The sequence below is a fragment of the Triturus cristatus genome, chromosome 4_1, assembly GCF_964204655.1.
Source record: "Triturus cristatus chromosome 4_1, aTriCri1.1, whole genome shotgun sequence".
In the NCBI taxonomy this organism is placed as follows: Eukaryota; Metazoa; Chordata; class Amphibia; order Caudata; family Salamandridae; genus Triturus; species Triturus cristatus.
The window spans coordinates 597392913-597420850 of NC_140585.1; the positions used below are offsets into that span (position 1 = coordinate 597392913).

The 27938-nt window shown below is 45.1% G+C and overlaps 1 protein-coding gene across 4 annotated transcripts in view; it reads left to right on the forward strand.

The window, feature by feature from the left end:
• SEPHS1 (selenophosphate synthetase 1) overlaps nt 1–27938 on the forward strand; it is a 326681-nt gene that overhangs the window by 130081 nt on the left and 168662 nt on the right. For all 4 annotated transcript variants that reach the window (XM_085652954.1, XM_085652953.1, XM_085652955.1 and 1 more), the window contains exon 4: nt 25169–25276. In XM_085652954.1, coding sequence (XP_085509080.1) covers nt 25169–25276 — 108 coding nt within the window. The remainder of the gene's footprint in view (nt 1–25168; nt 25277–27938) is intronic.

Sequence of the window (27938 nt, forward strand, 5' to 3'; positions counted from 1 at the left end):
ACTGGTGCTCATGTAAAGCGCTCTGATACCCGATGCCTCTGGTTTTATTCACGCTATATAAAACTCTCAAAAAACAAAAAAAAACAAATGTGGGTTCCGTAGGTTGGGGCAGAAGAGGGTTAGGCTGTTCTGGCTTATAACATTGCAGGGATTATTATGGTATATGGTTGCATAACCATACTGACGGTATTTTTGGTATACATTTGCTTTCGAATTGTGGTGCAACTACTGCATATTACAGCACAGTAGTTTGTATATTATAAACTTCCTTTTTGTGTCTCTTGTTTATCATATTGTGGACAAGTACGAGTGAGAGAGTGAAAGGGTGTGTCCTGCTACCACGATCCCTGAGAGGGTCGAGAGAATTGTGTTCTGGGGTGCCGACTCACTTGTCTCTCTGGAAGATTAGGAGGGCAAGTAAGGCACCATAGCTAGTCTGACTTGGGTTCATAGATACTGAGGTGGTAGGGTTACACAGTTTCTACATGCCGATGTTCTGTGGTCCCAAGCATAGTTCCGTTACTGAGTAGAATCCCTTCAATAGCCTCTCTGTTCACCCTCCTAGAGTTTGGCGAGAAGGATTCCTCAACTCAAGGCTCTGCTCTGTCATTTATTTTTTTCTTGGATTAAGGGAGTCAGGGTGGACTCTGGAATGCTGTTAAGCAGGGAGTTACCTTCACCTAGATTGGCGAGGATAAGACTCGACCTGGCATTCTGAAGTCTTTTCCTAAGAGAAAAGTTTTCACTTTTTTCATGAGAGATAGTTGGGACTAGGCTATTTTGGTCCGCTTGGTAATGTATTGTCGGAGTGAGAGAGATTTGAATTCAGGATGATTTTAAGGAATTTGATCTGTTCTGTCAATTGGGATGTGAAGCCATTTTGTTTTGGAGAGCCATGATTAACTCAAAACAATGTTTGAGGTTGTTGACAAACGGGAGGAATTCGGTCTTAATGGGTTTTAGCATTAAGTAATTTGTTGACATCCAGGTTTGCATGCATTTGAAACAAGTTTTGGGTGTCTGTATGTCATTGGCCGAGGAGAGTTTGACATAGAGTGTGTGTTGTAAGCATACTGGTGGATTTTGATGTTGATGTCTGGAAGGTAGCTTCCAAGGGTTCCATATTAAGATTGAAAATAATGAGTGATGGGATGGAGCTCTGGGGTTGTTGGCAGGGATAATCCAGGATTTGCTGGTTATTATCTGATGAGTTACTGTTTTTTATTATATTAATTATTTTAACAAGTTGCTTTTGGTTGGTGAGGTAAGGTGTGAATTTTAGGATTGTGCCACTGAAGCCCATGTGGGTTTTCAGGATTTGGATCAATGCTGAATGGTTGACTGTATCAAAATCAGTAGGGTCGAGCAGGACTAGGAGGCAAGGATTATTTTTTGTTATTGAGGAAACAGGCATCATTGACTAATTGGACTGTGGCTGGTGTAGTACTGCAACGTGGTCTGCAATTCGATTGAGATTCTTGAAGTATATTATTCTTTCTAATGTGCTCCTGTAGCGGAGTGGTAGCTGCCTTTTTAATGATTTGTGGAACAGATGGGAGTTGGGTTATAGAGTGGAAGTTCGCATGACCGGTTGGACTTAGTTCAGGCGGTTTCATTCAACATGGGAAAAGTCTGTCTGCTTTAGGCTGTCTGGCAAGGTGCTCAGGGTTACTGAGGTCTTGACAGTGGGGACAAGGTGTGTGAGGGGTTCTCCTTGCAGAGATTTGATGGTGGAGGAGGGAAACACCTCATCTTTATCAGATGAGGCTTTGAGTGAGTTCAGAATGTTGGAGGTCTCTGTGTGGGAGACAGTGGTGAAGGATGACCAGATAGTGGTGTGGTGGCTTGGTATAGGATGGTGTGGCTCATGGCAACAATGAATTGGTAATGTTCGATGTGATTTTGATGATTTTCTCCCTGTAGAAGATAACATTAGCATTTAATCTGTCTACTTATGGTGGGATAATACGTTCTGGGATGGGTTTAGCACACTGTCTGACTGCCTTAAAGAGAAATTTGCTTCTGTTGATTGTTCCATTGATGGTTTCGTAGTGCATGACTTTGGCTGTGGTAATCATGGAACAATGTTTGTAGCAGTATGCTTGTGTCTCTTTGTATGGCCCACATTTGGTACATTCTTGGGTGTACAAGTGTGTTGACTGGATAAGCTTTGAAGCACGTATTTTCAGAGGAGCTTGGCTTTCTGTGGGATTCTTCAGGGGAGTTTTGTAGATTTTGAGAAGGGTGTTGTCATCTGTTTCGGGCTGGAAGTGTATGGTAGGCTGATTCGTTCTTCTTAGAGTTCTATTAGATATATAACCTTGAAGGAGTGGAAGGTAACTTTAGCCTTTGTCTGATGCCCTTCACATGGTGGAGTGCAATGGGCTGGCACTGAGCGTGGGTGATGCTTAGAGGATGAATCAATTATGTTTTCTTTGGAGTGAGTTGAGTGGGTGATGTGGTAGTTTATTTCTAGGATTTTGAGTATAGTCAAGGGCTTTCTTTCCGGTTTTGGTGCTTGGTCACCGGCCGATTAAAGGGAGGTGGGCTGTTGTGGGTTGTTAGATGAAGGCGGAGGTAATGAGGCATGATATATTTCCTCTGTGAAGTCCTTGTGAGTTCCAGATGGTCTGTAGGCGACTTGAAAGGAGGCAGTTTTGCAGAGCGAGAAAAGTAGGGAGTTCAGAAGATATGAACATGGCCTTTGTGAGACTGTGAGTCCCTCTTCCTGTTTCCCATGTGCAGTATCTGTGTTGGATGATGTATTAAAGGAGGAGGAGCATGTCAAGAATGTGTGGAGAATGGTATGAACTAGGTTTCGAAGATAAAAAGAACATCTAGGTTGTGGTGTGAAGATGTTGGCAATGTTGGGCTTGCCTTATTGCTGAGTATATGTTGATGAGCACAAGATAAAGATGGTGTGATGGAAGTGGTGTGTGTATATTTTAGTACGTGGTATGTGGATTAGTATGTTAGTCTTAGAAGTGTGGGTATGATGAGTATGTTTGCGAGGTCTTAGTTGTGAGTGGGAATGGTGTTTGCGATGATGTTTGAAAGACACATGATGATGGGGAGCTTTCTTTGTCAGAAGAGGTTTTTGGGCCATAGCTCCTTCAGGTCTGAACAGGTGTCTTGGATGCACTTCGCTTGGGATGATATGGGCGCAGGCCTTCGAAGACCATAGATGGTGTAAAATGCAATGATGTCACTTCTTCTTGAAGTAGATTTTAGGAAATCCGGAGGTGCCTTCTTGCTGAGATGAATGCTTAAATTATCTTTCAACAGGTAGGTGTGAAAATAATAGTTTTGTCCTAATTTTCTGTGGCAAGCTGTTTTTCTGTTATGGATGTGCTCAGATTTTGACTGTTCACTATTTCTCATCGATTTTTCCACTGTGGGCATGCTTTCAGTATAGAATTTTGTTTTATTTTCCTCCTTGTAATTATTATCCAGAGAAAATATTACATTTCCTAGATCGAGTTCTATAGCTTTTCCAAGTTATGCCTGGCCTCCTGTCCTGTATTAACGGTCATTGCAGAGGGGGGTCCATTGTGGATTTATGCTGCTACTTATTGTCTTGCAACCCAGTCTCTGCTTTTGAAATAGTTTCCTCTGACATTCTCTAAATATTTTGTTAGTTCGTCAATGTCCAGGGACCATCACAACTTCTATGGATGCATATAGCGCAGACAAACAAATGGCTTTGTTATGAGGCCATATAGAAAGTGGATTATATCATCTATGCTTTCCCTGGGGTATGATCGATAAGACATGCCTTCTATATGCGGCACTAGCATTTGCTTGATCTACTTGCCACTCATCCTAGTGGTTAATGCAAACAGTTGGATGACAGTGGTAGACAATGTAATGAAGAATCGAGACCTAAAACTGGACAACACTCCTACAGAACTTTTGCTAAACCTTTAGAACTGTACTCCAACAGGGCCATGCTGACAAAAAGATGCAAGGTTTGAAGCACCTGGAGGAAGCACTTCAAGTCAGCACACCTCAGGATCACAAATAGCTGGTATTGAAAACTATTGCATACAATTTACTTTTCCTTGTTCAGTAGAATTTGTATTTAAGCACCATTGTCCATTGCTCCCTCCCTCTAAACCCGCCTGCTCCCCCATTTCGCTGGAGTTCTCCATTTATAAAGCAATCTCTAGTTCTGTTTCAGGTTTTACTTGCAAGTTAACATTTTCTTTTTTATCTGGAGGAGTATCATGGGAAACCCTCGTATCTGTACTATCCTAATTTTTCTTCTTAGGGCTCACTGGTATCTAGTAGCACGCCTCTTCTAATGAAAATCTCTTCCTGCATGTTGCTCACCTTATAAATCCTCTCTCCATGCTTCAGACACGGCTAAGAAATACTCTCTGCACCACCAGGTGGTGTCACGCACCTCTAAATATGGCTCTACCTTGGGGCATGTTGACATCGCAGTATATTTGGTAGCCTCTAGCAGGCTGACGTCAGATTCTGTCTTCCCATATCTCATCAACATGGTTCCACTGCTCTATCTTGGTGTGTCACCAACAAGATTACTCAGCATTTCGACAGTGACCAGGTTAAATGCTGCGGCTGACCGTTTTAAGCATTGCTGCACATGTCGCAAAATTATTTTCCTTTGTGATCCTCTTGAAAGCTGCATGTGGTGTCTCAGATCTGCCTTTCTTGTGCCTTCATGCTCCTGAGGCCTTCGGGGAGCTAGAGGCCACATTGTTTCTGAGTAAAGCCCACAGATCGATCTCCGTCACCCACAACTATTTCACCTGTAGGAGAGCGATCTCCTAAAAGATATACCCATAAGAAACACCCAAAAACTCTGTAAGAATAATTCCTCTTCTTTCTCAATGAAGCCATCCTTTTCCAGGAACAATTTGCAATCTTGCCACCTTTCTGTGACGTAAAACTCTTTCTGTTTATCTGAGCAGATCCTGATCGTGACCTATTTGAGACTGAGTTCCCATTGTGCAACTACATGCAGGTCGAGTACTTCTGGCTTCGTATGATAATCTGTTCAGGATGGCTCCTGCACTATCTGGGACACTGCTCAAAGGGGAGAATATTACTGTGCGCTTGGCGGCTCTAACTCCGATTCATGCCTCATGACATGGTGCTTCTATGTGCAATAACTCATTTGTAGAAAGAGGGTCACATTCTGCTAGTTCAATGTAACTTGTTCGGGTGTGTGAGTGGGAGGGCTCAATTGATGATGTCTCCATGGGCCTGACTACATTATTGCTATTGAAGCTATCTGTGTCCAAAGACCTTATCAACTGTGATTCTAAGGCCCGCTGAATGCTTTATAAAGATTATGGTGAACAGAGGATGATACAAAGGCTGATAACTTCCACTTTTTTTTTTTTTAATACTGATGCTGACCAAAGTGTGGATTTGCAATATGTGTGTGGCCTACATACCTCACCAGAAGAGAGTATTGATTACCTTTCTGGACCTGCTTCAGAGGCAGTCTCCTCATTTGCATCTGCTTAAAGGACCTGAAGTCTCAGAATTCATCTGGCCCTTGGTAGAGATTTGACTGAGATCATGATCCTTAGTGATGAAGCCTTTGCTTCCATTTCCTCAGACCATCCTGCATGCTGTCATGACTGCATGGGAAACACTTTTCAGGCCCAGCTGGTCACAGATAGCCAGATGCCATATGTCTGCTCTGGATAACCCCCACCTTTTGACACCTCACCTTTATCACAAAATTGTGGTGACCCAAACATCCTCCTCAGAGCAGAATATAAACCCCTTTCCCACAATGCGTCCCAGTAGACCATCAATCGACCAAAAAATGGTCTACCACCCTGGCCCTCCGCACTGCTAATGCTACCTGCCTTCAGGGCCAATATGTAATTGCATTGTGAGGAATTAGTAAAATATAAATGAAAAGATGTTTTTTGTGGGTTAATCCTTTTTGGATTCCCTTGCTGTGTATTATTCCGGCATCTAGTGTTGGGGCCTGAATTCTCCAGTGTACTAGTTGTTCTCTCCTCTCTCCTTTTCTCTCCTCTCTTCATTTCTCCTTTTTTCTCTCCTCTCTCCTTTTTTCTCCTCTCTTTTTCTCTTCTCTTCTATCATTTGGTTTCGAACCCAGCCTCTACTGGCGTACGCACTCCCCAGAATCTTCCACTCGTAGCCATCTTCAGATTTATTTTTCCTGCTGTTGGATCTGGAAGCTTGTCTGAAGGTTCTCCAATCTGAAAAGAAGAACTTTTGGACGACGTTTCGTCAAGAAAACACTGCGGAAGATCACCAAAAATAGGTATAGAATAAAAATTGATCGAATTTAAACTTCAAAGGGTGAACCGCAGAATGCCCGTACAGGGGGCTCCCGATTCCGCATGATATGGAGAAGACACCATTCCAATTCTGCCCGAAGAGCCACCATAAATTATCACAGAAAGATAAGCATTATGTGTGTAACCTTTGTCTTCTGATTGAACACAAGAGTGACGACGGCAGGACTGGTGTGGACTTCAAGCCAAAAACTGTGAGGGCAAGGGACAAGCAACTTCAGGCACACTACTCCATGCAGGGGAAGAAGCAGACTCCATCGCTAAGAGACCTGGGTTTGTTGAGCGATGACCAGGATAACCTTGCTGAAGGGGCAGTAGGAGAAATCTTGTACGCTAAAATGAGATTCATCGACCTCGAGCAGGAGCAGTGCAAGCAGAAAGAGAAACTACCCCAGGAAATATCAAGGAAACATACAGAGGAAGAGTCTCAAACAGTCTATAAATCACAGAACGCTTCAAAAATCTCGCCATTCAAAGGAAAGCACAGACAGAAAATACTCCTCAGCCAGGACATTGCAGGAGGCCGCACACCCGAAAAGACAACAGCTTTGAAAGATGGTCGAAGTCAAGATGATTCAACGTCGAAAGACGATCAGGGTCAGGAGGTGCCGAAAAAGAAATGGGTGTTACCCCGGCTGTAGGAAGCGGAGTTCTTGTTGCAGTACCTCCCCACTTTTTGCCTGCTATTTGATGCAACTTTGACTGAAGTGTACTGGGCTCCTGCTACCCAGGTCTCCAGTACCAGTGTTCTTTCCCTAAAGCACTGTTTGTAAATCCCTGAAAAATAGTACCCCTGGTACCTAGGGCCTGAGGTACTAAAGAGGGTCCCTAAGGGCAACAGAATGAATTGTGCTACCCTAAGGGACCCCTCACCAAGTATATGTAAGGCTGCCATTGCAGGCTGCGGGTCTTGTTGCAGACAGAAGTGAAAACACAACATGTCACACGTCTGTGCACCATGTCCCCTAACACTGCACGTGATGTTTGTAAGTCACCCCTACAGCACGAGGGCGTACCTGCATGAGCAGATTTGCTTCTGTGCTGGTCAATCCTATTACTGCTAGTGCAAGTGGACAGGGAAGTCATTTTAAAATATGTTCTGGATACTGGTGAAACGAGTTCCTCAGCTACATGATGGTTTCACTAAAACAAGCATTGGCATAGCCAATAGGTCTCGCTTTTGGGACCTTATAAGTGTTTATCTATGCAATGGTTGGTGTTGTTGCAGCAAGGAGATTGTGCTGCATAACTCAATACTTATAATGTCCCAAATACGAGACCTATTGGATATGCGAATGGATAGCTAATGGGTATGGTTTCTTCGACCTTTTAAGTATTTCGTTATGCAGTTTAATACTATTGGTGCAACAATATTACTTTTTGAATGGCTAAACAGTTAAAATGTGTGTAAGGCTAGAACTATTGGATATGCTTTTTTTTTTTTATTTTGTGAGTGGTTTTTGAATGTAGTTATTGTGAGAATGTGATAGTTAGTGAGAGAGTGAGAAAGTGTATTAGTGAGAGTATGTTAGTGAGAATTATATTTTTTTTAGAGTGAGTTTGTTAGCTATTGTTTGAGAGATACATGGTGTTTTTGTAACTGAGTCTGTTCATGTGAGTGTGTATGTGATAGTTAGAGAGTTAGTTATTTAGTGTGAGTGAGTGTGTTAGTTTGTGAAAGATATTGTGAGTTGTTAGTGAGAGAGAGTGTGAGAGTTAGGTAATAAGTGAGCGAGAGTGGGTCATTTAGTTATTGAGAGTGATTGGAAGAGTTACTTTTTTAATTAGTGATAGTGAGTAATTGAGTTAATACAAATGAGACTGCTGAACTTTTAGGCGCTATCTATCAGTTGGTCCCTGGTAGGGGACCCAGCTCGCCCTGCTGCTGCCTCTAGTATCCTTGTATAGCGATAAGAAATGCTGCTTGTTGCGGGCACATGGACTCGCCACTCCTCGCCGAACCACCCACAGCATTATATCTGCAAGCTTGTCCAAGTGACTGGCAGAAATGGAAAGGGTTCTCTACTTAGTGCCTGCTAACCAGCACCTCTCCCGCTGAAACGTGGAAGCAGAACATGCTGTAAGCCATGTAAATTGGTGGCAGTAGCTGACCCTGCCGGGGCGCACCCGTTACACGATACGCTTGCAGTCATTTTAATGTGCTCAATTTCCGTATTTGATGTAAAGAACGCTCATGAAATAAAATGCTTTAGGCTAATGTACTTTTTTGCGTGGTTAATGGAGTTATCAGTGTGCCTCCATTTAAAATATTTCGGCATTTTCAAACTTGTTACGAGCAGCGCATTATGATGTGGTGTCTTCAATTACACTGTAAACGACGGCACACTTCGAAACGCTCGTGTGCTCTTTTTTTCTGCTTAAACATATTAACGGTACATCAATTCAATAACAAAACGTATTTATGGCCACTGAAGTGCGCATGGTCAAACTACGTTGTGGGGAGGTGTATTTAAACGCACAGTGACGAGGGCAAATACACGCAAGGGGTGGAGTTCAACTGCGACTTTTTTTGAGAACCTGAAGGGGTGCATTTATAAATTCCGACGACTTGGTGTATTGCACTCGCACTGTGATGTGCAAGGTCGTTGAGATCTGGGTTGCTGTCTTCAGTGCAGTGTGAACATAACAAGTCGTAAGTACATACGAGGTGGACACCGGAGACTTTTTTATTTTTGAGAACCTAGAGGGCAGGCTTTTAAAGTCCGATGACCAATGGATATGGCCGTGGGCGGAGTGCACACCAAGCGCAGACTGTGTGTACAGCCAGAGACGAGTGTAATCTCCACCGACAGCTTCACCTACAGGCTAAATGGTATCACGTGACGATTTCACAACCAAGGAATAGCTTTTAGCGTACTTAATAAAGAGTGAGAGGGGTGAAAAGCGCGCGCGAGACGCGCTCTGGGTGGGGATGGGGCGTGCGTTGAGGCATGGGAAAGCGAGAGGAATGCCAGATGGTGGCTGCGCGCGTCCACGCACACTGGTGGCCGGCAAAAACTTTTGGTACCACTTTTAAAAACCCGCCAACTAAATGTCTTGCAGTGCAGCGCATAGTCTGGCTCAGGTGAGTCCTAAATATGGATGTTTGGTATCAAACATCTTGTATTGATAGACCCACACTGATTCCAGTGATGGATTTACCGATGCATGCACCCAGAGGGCACCTTTGAGGTTACCCCTGAAAACCTTTGCAGCCTCTAGTGTGCTCCCTGAATGGTTTCTGCCAGCCTGCCACCCGAGACACTGTTCTGTTCTTGTAGGGTGGGAGCCTATGCTCTCAGGAGGCCCAGAAATAAAGCCTGTCTGGGGCAGAGGTTGTAAAACCCTCTCTCACAAGATGACCTGCTGATTAGCCTCTGTAGGTCGGCAAGCTTCAAAGAGCTGCTGCCTTTGGAATGCTCATCTGGCTTCCATCACAGGACAGGAATCTGCCCCCTTTGTCCAGGACCTCCTTGGCACCTGGACAGGTGGAACAATTAGCTAGTCAGGTAGGCGTGCCACCTCCATGCTTTTACCACCCCTAAGGTGAGCTACACTGAGTTGGACAAGTTTTTCCAGATGTAGCCATCTTTGTGATGGCATACTTAGGAATTCTGAGATAGGGTTATGCTCACTTCCCACTAGAAGTGGTCATATAGGGGGCGTAGTTACCCATTAGCTACTACCCTACACTCCCCTTAAATCCAGAAATTAAGTATTTAGGGGAGTCCCTGGCACCAGAGAAGCAGATCCTGATGACCTAAGACGAGAGGACACCAAAGAGCCGCAAAGCCGAGAGTAGAGAAGAAGCAGCTGGCCTGGTACCAGCCCCACCGGCCTGTCTGCATCCCTTGTCGGAAACTGCACCAGACTCCTGCAACTGTTGACTCCAGAAACTTGGGAGGACTGCCTGCCTTCGATATAGAAACAAGACCTCCAGTGGGACAGCAGACCTGTTCCCTACATCTTGCAGTAACCACAAAAGAAAGGACTCTGAGGCCGATGGAACCACAGAAACCCGACATCTGAAGCCACCACGGCACCCATCGGTCCAAGCCGGAGTCAAAGTGGGCCAACGGTGCCAATAAGGTCCTCCAGAGTCTGAGCCCATCATAGTTTCACACCTCGTGGACCCTCTGTTGCCTGCAGCCTCTGCACTCCGGCCCCCTCTACCGCGACTCCTCCGGTAAGGATAAACCTGATGCCTAAGGAACCCTCTCCATCCGTTGCCCCTGGATCGTGAAGAAGAGGACCAAAAGTGCCCCCCTTACCTGAGCATTGTGAGGCCTAAACCCCCTGTTGAGTCAGCCCGGCTGGCCTCCTAGCCAGAGCCTGCTGCCCCTTTTTACATAGACCGATCTCCCTAGAATAACATTTGGCTCCAGACACTGTTTTGCACACTACCGCCCTCGTGCCACTGGTGGTGTATTGTGTTTTTTTTTTTTTTTTTTTTTTTTTTTTTTATAAAACCTTTATTTCTGCAAGAAGCTGGACACAGCTATTCAGCCGACAACCCGGAGGTTCGGCAGCTTCGGTAGGAGAGGACAAAGAAGCGTCCACAGTGCATTGAAGGAGCAGTGAAAAGGTTCCATTTTTAAATAATTACAAACACACAACAAACCCCAGCAAGGCAACAACACTGAATGCCCACGGTGTTAGCCCCTCAGGGGGGAGCCGGACCCCAATCGTCTAACAGTTACAGTACTGTGAAAAGAGGAAAACGGGGGGAAAGCAGAGGCCCAAGAAGTCAATTAACCACCACATCTGCATACTAAGCTGGAAAGAAGGTCAAGAAGAAAGCTGTTCCTCGGGGGGGATCCAGATCAGGGGCAAGACATATTCCCCCCCTGTATTGATTCCACCGCCCCCAGATGGCATGCCACTTCCGAGGGCGGCCTCTAGCGCAATAGACTGTCTTCTCCCTGAGCATACTCCAGTCCATATTTTCTTTCCACGCGGTTAACGTGGGGGGCCCCACGGAACCCCACAAGCGCGCGATGTCCCTCTTAGCAACCATGTTACCCAGAGTCACCCACTGGGTCTGTGCCTCATCATGATCAGTGGGCCCCCAGACATTCAGGAGACAACACCGCGCTTCCGGCTGCATAGCAATGCCCGTCACCTCCCCCATCACCGCATGAACTCTCCTCCAAAATTCCGTAATGACCTCACATTCCCAGATGATATGGAGGAAAGTACCCACCATACCACATCCCCTCCTACATAGGCCTTCCTCAGAGAATCCCATATGAACCAGTCGCGGCCCCGTCACATACACTCGATGCAATATCTTGAGCTGCACCAGCCTCAGACGCGACGGGATCGCAACCTCCTTAGGTGAGGAAACAGCAGACTGCCAGTCCTCATCATCCAACTCGAGTCCGTCCCTGGTCCACTGGTCCCGCAGCCCCAGAAGCATATCAGCCCGAACATTTATCAGTTTCTTGTAGATGAGCGAGATCGTGCTCTCTGGCATATGGCCATCAAGGATCCGGTCCTCTGGTGGTGTATTGTTGATGCTGTCTTGGACCCCACCGCTTACTTAAACTCCTGGAGATTGTTCCTGGAAGTCACTGTACTACACTGGTCTGCAGAACTTGTTCTTCTGTAGTAGGGGATCTCTGTGTATAGTCATAATCTAGTGAATAGTCCCGCCCATGTGCGCGGACCCCGGAGCAATAAAAAATAATCTCTAAAAGGTGACAAATCATGCAGACCTGCATACACCTTTAAGAGAGAATTTAATTTAAAGACAGATAATGCAGCCTATACCCACAGGCTACACTGTCCAGTACTTCAACTAGAATTCCACCAAAATCCACAAACAGCACTGCCTGTCCAGTTTTTCTCCCCATAGGAAAAAACCCTGCCTCTACCAGCAAAAGCCTCTGGAATGATAGAGAGGAAGGAGTGGACAGACAAGCCCCATAGGCTGCCATTATGTGGCTTGGAACAGGATACTGTGCCTTTAAGAAAACTTTCCAGTTTTCCAGAACTTTCCCCAGTATCCCAGAATGCCCAGCAGGTCCCATTTACTTTCAGTTCTTTTTTCCGGCTCCTGCTAGCAGGACCCTGGAGCATTGAGCTCTACCTTTTTCAAGGTTTTTCATTGAGATTTTGGCAATTTTTGTCACTTTTTCTTGTGTTTAGTAGCTGGTACTGTCAACATGCCTGGCTTGTTCGACAAGTGCCCGGAATGTGGAAATTGCACTTAGTGTCCATGTTTTGAGCTGAAAAAGAACTTATATTCACAGCGTACTTACCTGAATTATTTTTCTCTGATGCCTAAACATATATAACGATGCTTGCTATTTTTATAAATTGGTGTGGATCTCCTCCTTGAGTTGCGTGTGCCATTTATTGATCATTGTGTGTATTTACAGATAGCTCTGTGTTAAGCCTAAAGCTGTCGACCCCATTACCCCCTAGCAGAGTACTTTGGGATTGCGTAGCAAGCCCCCTGCCCACTCATAAGGGAACCCCTGAACTCTTTACACAGTATATCAGATTTTTGATGTATCACAGAAAGAGCCAACTTCCTACACCGGCGAAGGAAGCTTTGATGTTGAAGCGAAAATCAACACTTAAACCCAAAGACCAGTCTGCTGAAATAAAGTAGGAGAAGAGGAGCCTTGAGGCCGAAATGGCCACGATTTTGCACATGGAAAGGGAGTTTGACGCAGACCTTTGAGAATGTCGAATCCCTCCAAAGACTGACGGAAAAAGACCCAATTGAGAGAAACGTTGAAGAACTAGAAACCGCTATGACACGAGCCACAGAAGGAGGAAGAAGAACAGGAATACATCTTCGACAAAGAGGATGGGTATGTTTCAGGGCACGCAAGGGTCAGAGTATATGGAGACTCTATGGCAAGAAGTCTAAACGGATTCCCTCTGAAGAGGAGATTGACGCAGAGTGCAATGAACGACGACGATCTAATCAGCATTATTATTGAAGAAGAGGAGATTGACACGTATCCTTTGAGGTGTTTGCCGCCAGATGATATCGCATTGTACGGATGAATAAGGGATACAGCTAGAAGAGGAGAGTACACAGTTATGCTTTCTCCTAGAGATATTGCTGCCTCCTCAAATTAGGAACCAGTTTCTACAAATGCACCAAGCATTTTGGATCTATGTAAAGAAGCAATTAAGGAACCTGCAACTTGCAGGTCAGGAACACCGATGGCAGAGAAAAAGTTCTAACACTTTTCATAAAACCCTGTATATAAAAGAGTAACAGTCCCAGCTGAGTCCATCATTGCTGCTACAGCCAGGAAATGGGTAAATATACAAACAACATCAGGACGCCTGATAAATGAAGCAAAAAGATGAAAATGGTTGTGAGATAATTTCGGAGAGGTGCAGCAACTCAATGGTGAATAGCCAGCTCAAACGCTCTGCATACCAACACTGGGGATGAAATGGCAGAGTTGATGAAGCACTTGCCATAACAATATTACAAGAGGGCAGCTTTCCTGGCAGAAGAGGAAAAAAACCATTGCAAATACTTGCTTGAACCTGGCACTTGACGCAGCAGACATTGAACGTAGACAAATGATAAATGTAACAACTTTAAGACTTCATGCCTGGCTACGGGTGGCTGGTTTCAAGCCGGAGGTATAGTTGAATATAATCAATACATCTTTCAATGGTGAACAACTGTTTGGGAGTACAGTGGATGAAACCCTTCATCAACTGATGAAGGATAATGAAACTGTAAAATCAAAATCAGCCCTACAATTCAGGGAAAACATAAGAAGAGTATCAACCCTGGTCTGAAGAGCGGCAGACAAGGCAGTTTCTCAAGTACAACTTTACATCAGGGTTTTCAGGGCACAATCCAAATACAGATACCTCCACCACAATGGTGGTATGAAACACCAGGGTGCCAGCCTTTTCGGGGACGAGCACAGCAACACACAGGTGGAGCTGCATCCTCCAGTAAGTGACTCACTGCATCACTAATCCCTCTCACACAGAACACCTGTGGGGGAGCATAAAGGACTTCCTTGAGGAGTAGAGTAAAGTGACTTCAGGCAATTGAATGTTAAACATCATAGCATGTGTATACTGGATAGAACGGATAAAGACACCACCAGCAAGTGGACCAAAAAAAATGGTCCGCACAAAAGAGGAAACATCTTGTCTGCTGAAAGAGGTAGAAGAATTGCTTGAAAAGAAGACAGTCGAAAAAGTGCCAGAGAACGAGATAAGTTAGGTAAACTACTCCGCATATTTCCTAATTCCAAAGCGGGGAAGAATCCTGCGTCCTATACTAGTGGCTCCATTTTATAAACAAGTTAATAAAAACACAAAAATTCAAAATGACAACACTGCAAGATGTCATACCTTAGATCCAACAATGAGACTATATAGCAACTATACATTTCAAAGATGCTTACTTGCACACCCCAATAAATCACAGATAAAAAATATTTGTTATGTGATGTACAAAACACACTATCAGGTTAAAGTGATGGCCTTGAGAATACAATCTGCACCAAGGGTGTTTACAAAGTGCCTAGCAGCAGTGGCTGCACACTTGAGAAGGAAGGGGATACATGTATATCCTTACTTAGACGACTGGCTGGTAAGAGAACACTCTCAAAACAAACGCAAGAGATACAAAAGGTCATATCGACACTTTTCCGACTGGGTTGTTCAATAAACAGAGAAAAGAAATTGCCAAAACCAGAACAAGAAAAAATCTTTTTGAGCGCAAGAATCCACTCATCAAATGCAAAGGCTTATCCTTTAGAGAAAAGGATAGTATTAATACTTCAAGAAACTCGCCTCTACTAGATGGGGCAGTCTCTGACAGTGAGGAAGGAGGGGAAAATACTGGTGAAGATGGCCTCCGGCAACCTCCAATACATCAATTGAGAAATGGTTAGCAGTTTCACAGTGTGAAGTGCCAGGAAATCCATTGAGCATAAAATGGAGAATCACAACAAGAGATGCATAGTTCTACAGTTGGTCTGATTAATATTGTAATTGCATTTGTATAGCGCTTACTACCCCTGACTAGTTGTCAAAGTGCTTTTATGGCGAGTAGCACCCCACTCCGGGACCCTTGGAGGATTAGTGTTGAATTAGTATAGTGAAACATGCAAGTACATTTTAAGTGGTGGATAGGTTAGTCAGTTATTTGGATTCAGAAGGATAGCAAAAGGATAGAAGAGGGAAAAAGGTTTGTATTTATGTAGCGCTTGTTACCCCTGATGGCGTGTTGAAGCACGCTACTCCAGAAACCCATAAAGGATTAGTGGTGAATTAGTATGGTGAAATGTGAAAGTAATTTGAGTGATGGATATAAGTCAGTCATTTGGAGTGAGAAGGTTAGCGGAGGGATAGAAGGGGAAGAAAGGTTTGCATTCATATAGCACCTGTTACCCCTGATGGGTGTTGAAGTGCTCTTCTGGCGAGTAGCATGCTACTCCATAACTCATAAAGGATTAGTGTCGAAAATTAGTATAGTGAAAATTGAAGTAATTTCAGTGGTGGATATGTTATTCAGTTATTTGGATGGAGAAGCGTAGGTGGCGGGATAGATGAAGGAAAGAGTTTTGTATTTATATAGCGCTTGCTACCCCTGATGGGGTTTTGAAGCGCTTTTTTGGCGAGTAGCACGCTTCTCTGAAACCCATACGGATTAGTGGTGAATTAGTATAGTGAAATATGGAATTTGAGAAGTGAACATGTTGGTCTGTTATTTTGATTGATTTAGGTCATAGCAGTAGGAGGAGGCTTTTGGATGAGTAAAAATGGTTTTTAGAGGGAAAGGGTCAGAGGGAAGAGTTTAGAAAGGTTTGTTTTGGGGATCGGTATAGTTAGAGGTGTCAGATGATGCAAGGAGGGGTAGAGTAGGAGAGAGTCTAGAAAGGGTTATTTTGCGGATCATAGTAGTGGTATGGGGTTTGGGATAAATGAGAGTGGATGTAGAGGATATATTGATAGATGTATAGGGTGAGAGATAGGGTAGTGCATTGGAAAGAGTAGTATAAAGAAGTTTGAGATGAGTCAGAAAGCTGGGCTAGAACATATATTGAGAAGTATAGGCTGGGAAATAGGGTAGTGCATTGGAAATGCTAAATTAGAAGAAAGTGATAAATGTATAGATCCATAAGTACATTGAAAGTATATAGATGCATAAAGGAGGTAAGTATATGTAGATTAAATATATTGATCGAGGTACAGGATGAGAAATAGGGTAGTGCATTGGATATGCTTTTTCAGGAGAAAAGTAACAGACACACAGATCCAAGTACATGGAGGTACATAGATGCACAATGGAATCAAGTACATGTAGACCAAAGATGATATATATATTTTGTTTTACAACATAATTTTTCTACATGTTTATACAAAGCAATACACAAAGATGGGTACATATCTATGGTGAAAATGCTTATATATAGAGGGATATGCTGTAAATTTCTGTTTGCGTATGGTGCTTATGTGGGGAAGCCAATTCTTGAGTAGTTTTCTGAAGATAAGGTGGTTGTGGGTGGATCTTATGTTGGGGGGTAAAGAGTTCCATACTTTGGCTGCTTGAACAGAGAAGGATGTGCCACCCATGGTTTTTTTCTTGTATCTTGGTATTTTGAGGCGAGATGCCCCTTTGGAGTGGAGGTTTCTTTGTTGAATGTGTTTGGAGATTTTATGCCTGATGAAGACCGGTCCCATTCCATGTATTGCTTTGTGGGTGATACAAAGTAGCTTGAACGTGGATCTTCTGGCAACCGGTAACCGATGCAGGGCTTTCAAGGCAGGTGAGACGTGGTCTCGCGGTTTGATATGCAAGAGTAGTCTGGCAGACGAGTTCTGAATCCGTTGTAGTCTTTTCATGGTTGTTAACGGTGATCTGTGGTAGAGGCTATTGGCGTAATCGAGTTTGGACAGAACAAGGTAGCTTGGACTTTGTGTGAAATACCAAATGAGGGAAAAATTGTCGTAGAGTTTTTATAGTGACAAAGCTTGATCTTGCTAGTTTGTCCACTTGGGCATTCATCGACAGCTTGGATTCCATGGTCATTCCGAGGTATTTTACTTCCATCGATACGTATGGTGGTGATCCCAGTTCATCAGGCCAGGCGCCAAGCAGGTCATAATGTTTCCAGTCGCCACACATGAGTATTTCTGTTTTGGAATCATTCAATTTGAGATGGCTCCAAGTCATCCACTGATCCACGGCTCTGAGACAACTGAAAATTGGGGATTTTCCAATGTCTTTGGGGCATTCCAGTTTAAGGAGTATTTGCGTGTCATCTGCATAGTTATAGCACGAGGTGAAATTGATTGATCAGTTCCGGTAATGACTTCATGTAGATGCATGGGCGAGTTGATAGAGCCTTGGGAGACCCCTGCTTTTGTGGAGTATGGTTTGGACGGGAAGGGTGGGGTATGGATGACATTAGTTCTGTTTCGAAGGTAGGACGCGATGCAGTCTAGAGCAGTTCCCTCTATGCCGGCTTCATAGAGTCTTTGTTTTAAAGTGTCATGGTCAACCGTGTCAAAGGCAGCCGAGAGGTCCAAGAAGAGTAGCGCAGAAACCCCGTTGCGGTCTACTGTATTCTGCAGGTCATCCCAGATGGCAAGGAGGGCAGATTCAGTGCCTCTTCCCGGGTGGAATTCTGTTTGGAAGTCTCTTCAATAAATTGTGACATCTGGGCGAATGCTGCTCTTTCTATCAGTTCGCGCAGGAAAGGTCCATTTGTAATGGGTCTGTAGTTGTCAGGGTCCAGCGGGTCCAAGTTTTTCTTCAGTAGAGGGCGTATGTGTGACTTTTTGAGTTCTTCTGGAAATATTCCGGTAGTTAAGGAATTGTTGATGATTCTTCTTACTGGAATGGCAGCATAGGTTGTTAAAAGAATTGTCTTGAAAGTTTGTAGTGGACTTTACTTTCTGTAATAACACATCCTATATCCATAATAAATTCAGTAAGTATCCCTGCCTTTAATTGGTCAGTACATGGTATTGATTAAAATTGCACATGCAGTATTCATTGCTAGAAGAGATGCATTACACATTGAAGGTCTCATTGCGCATAAATTGCAGAGCATTTTAATGGCGAACTTATCTTACCTAAAATAGAAAATTATGGAGATGCCCTGTCCGTTGGTGCTTGCGTGTGTCTTTAAGTAAATAATGTTGTGCCATTTTTCTGGCATATTAACCTCTTGTTGTGTGTAATTTGGGATTTTGTTAGTGTCATAAGGTTCGAGGCATGTGGGCTGCTGAATTCATATCTGTGCATAGATCGCCGCCTAGTGTTGGGTCCGGATGTTTGCACGTTGTTGTCCTGGAAGAGTCTTCTAAGTATCCTGAGATAGGTGACTCCTCCCCTGGACTACAGTGCGCATGGGCATCCTCTCCATCCTCAGATTGTTTTTTTCCGCCATTGGGTTCGGATGTGCTTATCTTGACTCAAGTTAGGAAAATCTACTTTCAGGCCAAAAGGCCTTTAGTTTTCGACGGTACTGTTCCCGATCGGTATCGACAGTCTACAGGCTAGTTTCGAATTTTTACCAACTTTTCGGATCCATTAAATCCGACCATCGACTGAACTTCGACGATGGAATCGAGGACCCCATTCAAGCGGTGTCCTGTTTGCCACGCCAAATACCCCCATATCGACGTCCACCCAGTGTGTAACAAATGCCTCTCACCGGATCATGACGAATCGAAATGCATGGCCTGTGCCCGATTCAGATCTAAGAAGACTCTACGGAATCGACGAGCCGCGCGACTGGAAGCGCAGCAAGCGGCACCGACCAACATCTTCAGCACCGAGGACGAAGATGTCGAAAGCGTGGAAAATACACCCTCCAGCCCCACTTCCGAACACGGTTCCCGATCGGAAGATGTCGATGAAGAGCTTTTTCACAGGGAAGAAGCAGACAATGAGGTAGGAGACTACGATGAGGCCTTAGGGGCCGAAGAAGGTAGCTCCGGTGAGGAGCAGGGCCTACCCGTCCAAATGGAGGATATCCCAGTGCGTCAGGCGACGGTTCCGGTCGAGGGATCGCCTTCGGGCCTTACCCAAGACCAATCCCGCAGTTCCTCGGCCCCGCCCTCTGGCCCGGCCACGGACATTCAGCGAGAGCCATTGTTACCTAAAGACTGGTTTCCCTACCACGAAACCGAAACCAATCATCGCACCGGTTCAACAGAAACCGAAAGTGAAACTGACACTGGTCGGCTCGAGGACCACCACACCTTCGACGCCAGCCAAACCCGTCGGCTCCGACCGCACCAAAAGGGACTTCGGTGCCGAACTCGCTGCAGCAGATGTCGGTGCCGACCCAAAAAGAAAATCCATCGGTACCATCAAAGCGCCAAGGCCCCCGGCGCCGAAGCAATCGGCACCAGCCATCAAGGTGAAAATGGCCACTGCATCGCTATCCACCTCGAAGGCAGCGACTAAGGTACATTCATCGACGCCGTCGACGGCTACTACCCCTCCTCGGCTCGATGACCCGGTGTCTCCGAAGAAGTCCACACCTGCCTCTACGGAACCTCTCGGCGCCAAAGAACCGTCGGCGTTCCAGGTGCAACAAGTGGCAGCGTCCTTGCAACGCATCAGGGAAAAGGCAGCCCTCCAGACCTCGTCGGGCTCCGAACCGAAACGGGCACAGAAGGCACCTTCGGCACCGGCCAACATCACCTTTGGTTTGCCGCCAGCCACGGCGCCGAAAATGTTCGAAATCAGAACCCGCGTTACCCAGACAAGGTCCCCATCCACCGAACACTCGACTACTGGGACATCGCCGTCCCACTTCATCGACGCCGACACCGGCAGGCTTATGCTCCCTAAAGCGGAAGATCACTTCAGGGCACGCTTTGGACTCTTATAGGATCCCGCTAAAACAAAAAACGCCAGCGGAATCGGAACCAGTTCTTTATGAACGCATCCACACCTCTTACACAAATCCATCATTCTCTCCAACGCATTCCGACACGGATGCAGTGGAGGACTACATGGGTGACGACGCCACCTACCCCGAAGACATGGACCCTGAGGGCCAGCAAGACCCTGATCAGGTCTGGGATGACCCCGTAGAGCCAGGTGCTGCTCTGGATACACAGGACACCCAACTTCATGGCGCAAAAACGTCCCCCACAGAGGACACTGCTGCATTCAACGCCCTCATTGAACGGGCCGCAGCCAATCATGGAGTGCAACTCCACTCAGACACTATCGAGGATGATTTCTTGGTGGACACTTTCGCATCCTCCGAGAGGACTGTAAAAACTCTGCCCATGTTAAAGGGTGTCCTCAAGCCAGCAAAGGACATTTTCAAAGAAACCACCAGAGCACGGGTAATAAACCCCAGGATCGAGAAAAAATACAAACCCGCACCTGGGGACCCCACGTACATTAGGAGCCAGTTGCCTCTGGACTCCATTGTAGTTGCCAATGCTCGCAAACGGGCACACTCGCAGACAACTGGTGATGCTCCTCCCCCGGACAAAGAGTCCAAGGTTCTAGAGACCTCCGGCAAACGGATTGCAGCCCAGGCAGCAAACATATGGCGCATCGCCAATACACAGGCCCTCCTAGCTCGCTACGACCGCTCACACTATGACACATTAGAGACCCTACTCCAACACCTGCCAGACGAGTACAAGGAGGCAGCGGAGCTCCTCATCAGGGAGGGACAACTGCTCACAAACGCGTCCATCAAGTGTGCACTGGATGCCGCAGACACTGCTGCAAGGGCAATAAACACCAGCGTCATGCTACGACGACACGCCTGGTTACGAATCTCCGGATTCAAACCTGAGGTCCAAAATAACATCCTCAATCAGCCGGTCAACCCCGACTACTTATTTGGACCGGAGGTTGACACCACCTTAGAAAAGATAAAAAAAGACACGGACACTGCGAAGTCAATGGGGGCTCTGCAGACGCAGACATTTCGTAGTGGCTCCTTTCGTCGCCCCGGAAATAGAGGTGCAGGTAGAGGACAGGGGGCACAGCAAACATACAATAAAGGGGGCACACAGAGTTCCTACGATAAAAACACCCGAGGTGGATATCGTGGCTCCAGCACCAAGGGCAGAGGACGTGGTTATGGCAATACCAGGTCCTCCCCCAAGAACAAACAGTGACGCCCTCTCCCTTCCCCCCGACCACATAACACCTGTCGGGGGGAGACTCCAGCGGTTCCTGTCCACGTGGAATTCCATCACCACAGACAGGTGGGTCAAAGATGTTATCCAACACGGTTACTGTCTCGAATTAACCTCCACTCCACCCACCATACCGCCAAGGCACCGTCCTATGTCCTCAGAGCACTTAGCGTTATTACAGCAGGAAGCACTAAGTATGCTGCAAAAAGGCGCAATAGAGGTCGTGCCCGTACACCAGCAGGGAACAGGGGTGTACTCTCTATACTTCTTAATACCAAAAAAGGACGGGTCGCTCAGACCTATCCTACACCTGAGACCCCTCAACCACTACATTCTCTCAGAGCATTTTCACATGCTCACCCTGCAGCAGGTTCTCCCGCTCCTCAGACAGGGAGATTTCCTAGCCACGCTAGACCTCAAAGATGCGTATTTCCACATACCCATACACCCGTCACACAGAAAATATCTCAGGTTCACCATTCAGGGCCAGCACTATCAATTCAAAGTCCTCCCCTTCGGAGTGACAACAGCACCCAGAGTTTTCACAAAGTGCCTAGCTACCGTGGCTGCACATCTACGGAGGCAACACGTTCACGTCTACCCTTACCTGGACGACTGGCTTGTTCAGGCAAAGTCAGTCCAGCAATGTGCCAACCACATGTCCCGCACCATTCAGCTTCTTCACAGTCTGGGATTCTCACTAAATTACCCGAAATCACATCTCCAACCCGCACACGTACAACAGTACCTAGGTGCGACCATAGACACTCTGGCAGCCACAGCTCAGCCAAATTTAGTGAGGATCAGCAGCATGCAAACGCTGATTTCCAAGTTTAAACCCCAACACTCACTTCCCGCGCGAGTGTTCATGCAGTTGATAGGCATGATGGCCTCCTGCATTTTCATAGTCCCACACGCGAGACTACATATGCGCCCGCTTCAGGAGTGCTTAGCACGTCAATGGAATCAGGCTCAAGGGCAATTAAAAGACCTAGTGTTGGTGAGCGGTCGGGCATACAACTCTCTGCATTGGTGGAATCCACAAAACCTTTGCAAGGGCCGACCGTTCCAAGAGCCTGTTCCACAAATAATACTGACAGCGGACGCGTCTCTCCAGGGATGGGGAGCTCATGTACTCAATTACACACTGCAGGGACTATGGACAACACAACAAAAGAAGATGCACATCAACCTTCTGGAACTGTTGGCAATCTTCCTAGCCATGAAGGCATTCAAAGTACATCTGTGCAACAAGGTCGTGTTGATCCGGACGGACAACATGACTGCCATGTACTACATACAGAAACAGGGAGGAACACACTCTCCACAGTTGTCTCATCTGGCTCAGAGCATGTGGAAGTGGGCCATTCAAAGGAACATATTCCTCATGGCAGAACACCTCCCGGGCAAGGACAACCAGATGGCGGATCTGCTCAGCAGACACAGCCACCAGATGCACGAGTGGGAGTTACACCCATCAGTACTCCAACCGTACTTCCAACAGTGGGGTCATCCGGAGATAGACCTATTCGCGACAAGCGAAAACGCAAAATGCCAAAGCTTTGCCGCCAGGTTCCCACATCCACAGTCTCAGGGCAATGCAATATGGATGAACTGGTCCGGCAGATTTGCGTACGCTTTTCCCCCAGCGCCATTGATACCGCTGGTGGCACGCAAACTGCGACAGCACTCAATGACACTCATCCTGGTTGCTCCAACATGGGCACGCCAGCCATGGTACACAACCTTTCTGGAACTTTCCGTGGTGCCGCATCAAAGGCTGCGGATCAAACCCGCGCTTTTGACGCAGAACCATGGAGAAATTCAGCACCCAGATCCTGAACAGCTGAACCTGGCAATCTGGCTCCTGAAGTCCTAGAGTTTGGCTACCTAAACCTGCCACCTGACTGTATGGACATCATTAAGGAGGCCAGGAGACCCACTACCAGAGCTTGCTATGCAGCTAAATGGAAGAGGTTTGTCATTTATTGCAACAACAATGACATTAACCCGCTAGACGCATCCATTCAAAATATAATCTGTTACCTCTTACACCTATACCGATGCAATCTGGCATACACCTCAATACGTGTCCATTTGACCGCAATAGCAGCCTATCTCCAGAACAGGCAGCACCTCTCTTTATTCAGAGTGCCTGCCATCAAAGCTTTCTTGGAGGGACTTAAACGAGTAATTCCCCCAAGACACCCACCAGCACCGGTGTGGAACCTCAACTTGGTCCTCACCCAACTGATGGGTCCACCCTTCGAACCTCTCCACTCATGTGAGATTCAATTCCTCACCTGGAAAGTAGCTTTCCTAGTGGCAATCACTTCGTTAAGAAGAGTTAGTGAACTCCAGGCACGAACCATTCAAGAGCCATTCATACAGGTTCACGCAAACAGGGTTGTACTTCATACCAACCCCAAATTCATGCCTAAAGTAATATCGCAGTTCCACATGAATCAAACTATTGAACTGCCTGTTTTCTTTCAAAATCCACAAAATGTAGCAGAAAGAATGCTCCATACACTAGATGTAAAGAGAGCCCTCATGTACTATATAGACAGAACTAAGGTCTTTAGGAAAACAAAACAACTTTTCGTTGCCTTTTCTCCACAGCACAAGGGCAACGCCATTTCCAAAGCAGGTATAGCCAGATGGATCGTTAAATGTATTCAAATTTGCTATCAAAAGGCTAAACGCACATTAACGATTCCCCCACGAGCCCACTCAACACGTAAGTTAGGGGCATCCATGGCTTTCCTGGGAAACATTCCTTTACAGGAAATATGTAGAGCAGCCACATGGTCCACCATACATACATTTACCAAACACTACTGTGTAGATGTACACTCAAAACAGCAGGCAGCTGTAGGACAGGCTGTTCTCAAAACTCTTTTTCAGACCGCTGCAGCTGGCACTGGTGGCCGCCGCTAATGGGAGGTACTGCTATATATTCTATGCACAGATATGAATTCAGCAGCCCACATGCCTCGAACTGAATATGCTACTTACCAGTATGCATCTGTTCTTGGCATGTAGGGCTGCTGACATTCATATCGCCCACCCTCCTCCCCGGCGCCTGTAGCAGCTGCAGCTCTCAGAATTACTGTATAGCATGGTCATCACTTTCTGTATCTACTCCATCACTGCCACAATGGCGAAAAACAATCTGAGGATGGAGAGGATGCCCATGCGCACTGTAGTCCAGGGGAGGAGTCACCTATCTCAGGATACTTCGAAGACTCTAACAGGACAACAACGTGCAAACATCCGGACCCAACACTAGGCGGCGATCTATGCACAGATATGAATGTCAGCAGCCCTACATGCCAAGAACAGATGCATACTGGTAAGTAGCATATTCAATTAACTTTAGCATGCAAACAGCACACAAAGTCCTGTCTCCTGCAGTCTTATGCTGCTTTTCTTTACGTTTTTGACAATGCATCACTGTAAATGGTGCTATTGCTTTTCCTTTAATTGTATTGATATTAGACCAAATAGCCTGCTACTTTCCTAATCATTAAGAAGTATTTGTGTACTTCATTAGGACCAGTGCACGTTATATTGCTGTCAGTTGTCTCTGCTGCTCTGATTTCTAAAAAGGTTGAAGACTATTCATTGCCCTTTTGTTGTTCAGTTCTGAAATATAATTTTGGCTATGAAAACTTGTTATCCATTACATTTCTATTTACTCCTGTGTTTTTTCTCAGGGGCGTATAGCTTGTGCAAACGTGCTAAGTGACCTTTATGCCATGGGAGTTACAGAGTGTGACAATATGCTGATGCTTCTTGGAATTAGTAATAAGCTCACAGATCGGGTAAGATTGAAGGCTATTCCTTGAAGCGTATTAAACTTTGTATTTTGATTGCTTCCTTACTGGACTGATAACAAGTTGTTTACTTTGTTTTGTGATAATTAATCTGTCTCATCTGTGGTAACGTCTGCTTATCTTTGCACAAATGTATGTATTTTGTTTCTTCTGTAAATATTTTGTTTGGCTGTGGGTATTTGATTGGCAAACATTCTTGCCACTTTAAAATGTCAAGTCTGGCTAAAGTCTGTGAGCATTAAGTTATGTTTCTGACTATTTCTACAGTACCCATTTTGCTGAAAGGGGTTTCAGAGATGAGGGTCAATTTTTGAATTGGCACATTTTGTTGAGAAACGAAACCATATATAGCAATATATATCAACTCTATAGTATCCTTTCAACTCTATAGTAAATCTCAACAGAATACCACATATTCGAACAAGGATCAGACTCAAAAATAGACTGGTGGGTACGTGGCTGGCTTAAATATATAAAGAGCACACCTGCGGCCTAATTCGGCTGAGCTAGGAAGGTGCTAGAGCGAAAAGATTCTTGAGGATTCTGGCTGTAATGTGTAAAACCAACTAACTCAAAAAGGCTATCTAAAGTATATGAGAAAGGGAAACATTAAATCAGGTGGAGGGTGGCCTGCCACAAGTTATAAAGTCACTAACTTGTCAAAAGTTTCAATAATTTAAACCTGAGCTCAGTCCCTGGTAGCTATGGGACCGAGCATACAGGCTTAATTTAGAGAAATTGTGTAAAGCAGTTAGAATTACCAAAACAGTTCACAATTTGAGACCACAACTCAATAAAAATCCCACAGCAATTTATAATACAGTAAATGTAATGAACACAATGACACCAAAATGTCAAAAATCCAATCAGGAGTACCGGAGATAAGAATAATGTTTAATGATTTTAAAGAAAATAGCATCAAGAATCACAACCTTCAATTGTGGTCAAAGGTTGTGGTAGACTGGAACTTAGGTACGATTTGAAGCCGACCGCGATCGGACCCACGTCAAGTACAAGTCGATTGGCCCAGCTAGGATCTGGCAGTAGGGAAATCTAATAAAGGTTCTGAGTCCTAATCTGAAAATAGAGAAACATTTAATAGGCAACAGGATGCCAAAACAACAAAAGATCCAATTAGGAGAACCATGGATATAAGTTTTTTAAAGGTTAAAGTGAAAATAGCGCCAATGGTAGCCAATGGTGGTGATTTACCTGAACCTAGGTACGATTTAATACCAACTATAATGTAGTGCGGACCAGATACACAAAGTAAACTGGCCCCTCTATGCCTGGAAGTCGGGCAGTTTGACAATGTTTCCAAATCCTAATCTGAAAAGGGACTTTACCCTTTTTCAGAAGGAAACCTCTTCTCCACATGGTACAAACCTGAAATTTGATCCACTGCCATGAACTTCAGGTTACCTACTTTTCGCTGTCAGTCCACTAGAAAGCTCTGGAGCAAAAGATTTGAAAAAGTTCCCAAACTTCTTGTTGTGCCCAAAAAAGCACAAGATTACACTACAAGCACCCTAGGTGCCGGCTGAGCTAGCGTCAAATTCACAGCTAGGCACAATGCAAAAAAAAGGTCCGTTTCCCTGGAAAATATTGTTGTGTCCACGTTGCGTGCTTTGCCGTTTCCAATCGCAGGCACTAGGTCTACCAACACAAGTGAGGTATCGTTTTTATCGGGAGACTTAGGGAAACTCAGAATAGTAGAACAAGAATTATTACCGATTTGATTTTCTTTGCATTTCTGCCTTCCAAATCTAAGACAATGTGTAAAAAAGGAGTCCTTTTTAAAAATATCCTCCAATTCACATGCTTGTATGGGTATCCTCAATTTTGGAGATGTGCAAATAACCACTGCTTCTAAACTCTGTATTGTTCCCATTTCGGAAATATCAATGTTTCCTTGGTACCTGTTTTTCACCCTTTATATTTTAAAAAATTAATTGCTATATACCCGGTACACAAGGAAAAGCCATTGCAAGCTGCAGCTCTGTTATTGGGTATGGGTACCTCAGGTTCTTGGTAAACCTGCAAGTCTTGTATATCATGCAACCAGAAGGGTCCAGCGGATGTAGCAGTGTATTGCTTTACAAAAATATGCCGTGATTGTAGCACCACAAACCCTTTGTTAAAAGCGTTTGCTGGGATGCTTTCTTCTGCAGCACTTTTTGTCCCCACTATTCCTAAAAAAACAAAAATTGACTGTATTTTGGCCGCTTTCTTGCTCCCTTCCAGGGGAATCCACAAATCCTGGGTACATTTAGAATCCTCAAGATGTTGAAAGGAAAGGATGCAAATTGGACGTGGATTCCTTAAGTGGACAAAAGTTACAGGGTCCTAAGCGCAAACTACCCCAAATAGCCAAAAAAAGACTTAGCACTGGGGAGAAAAAGGCCTTGCAGCGAATGGGTTAAAGGAAACTTGCTTCTTAGCATTTCTATGACCTATACTCATAGCTATGATTTCCTATTGCAGTTTGCACATCTTAAATGCATGTCATTTCAGCTTTGAATTTTACATTATTCATTGCACAATTTAACTGCTAATCTAAATAATTTGTTTTTTAGTTATTAGATTCTGTCAATAGTATTCAGTCTCCCTTTAAAGGTCACGTAAGGTGCATGACTGAGGACCTTTAATC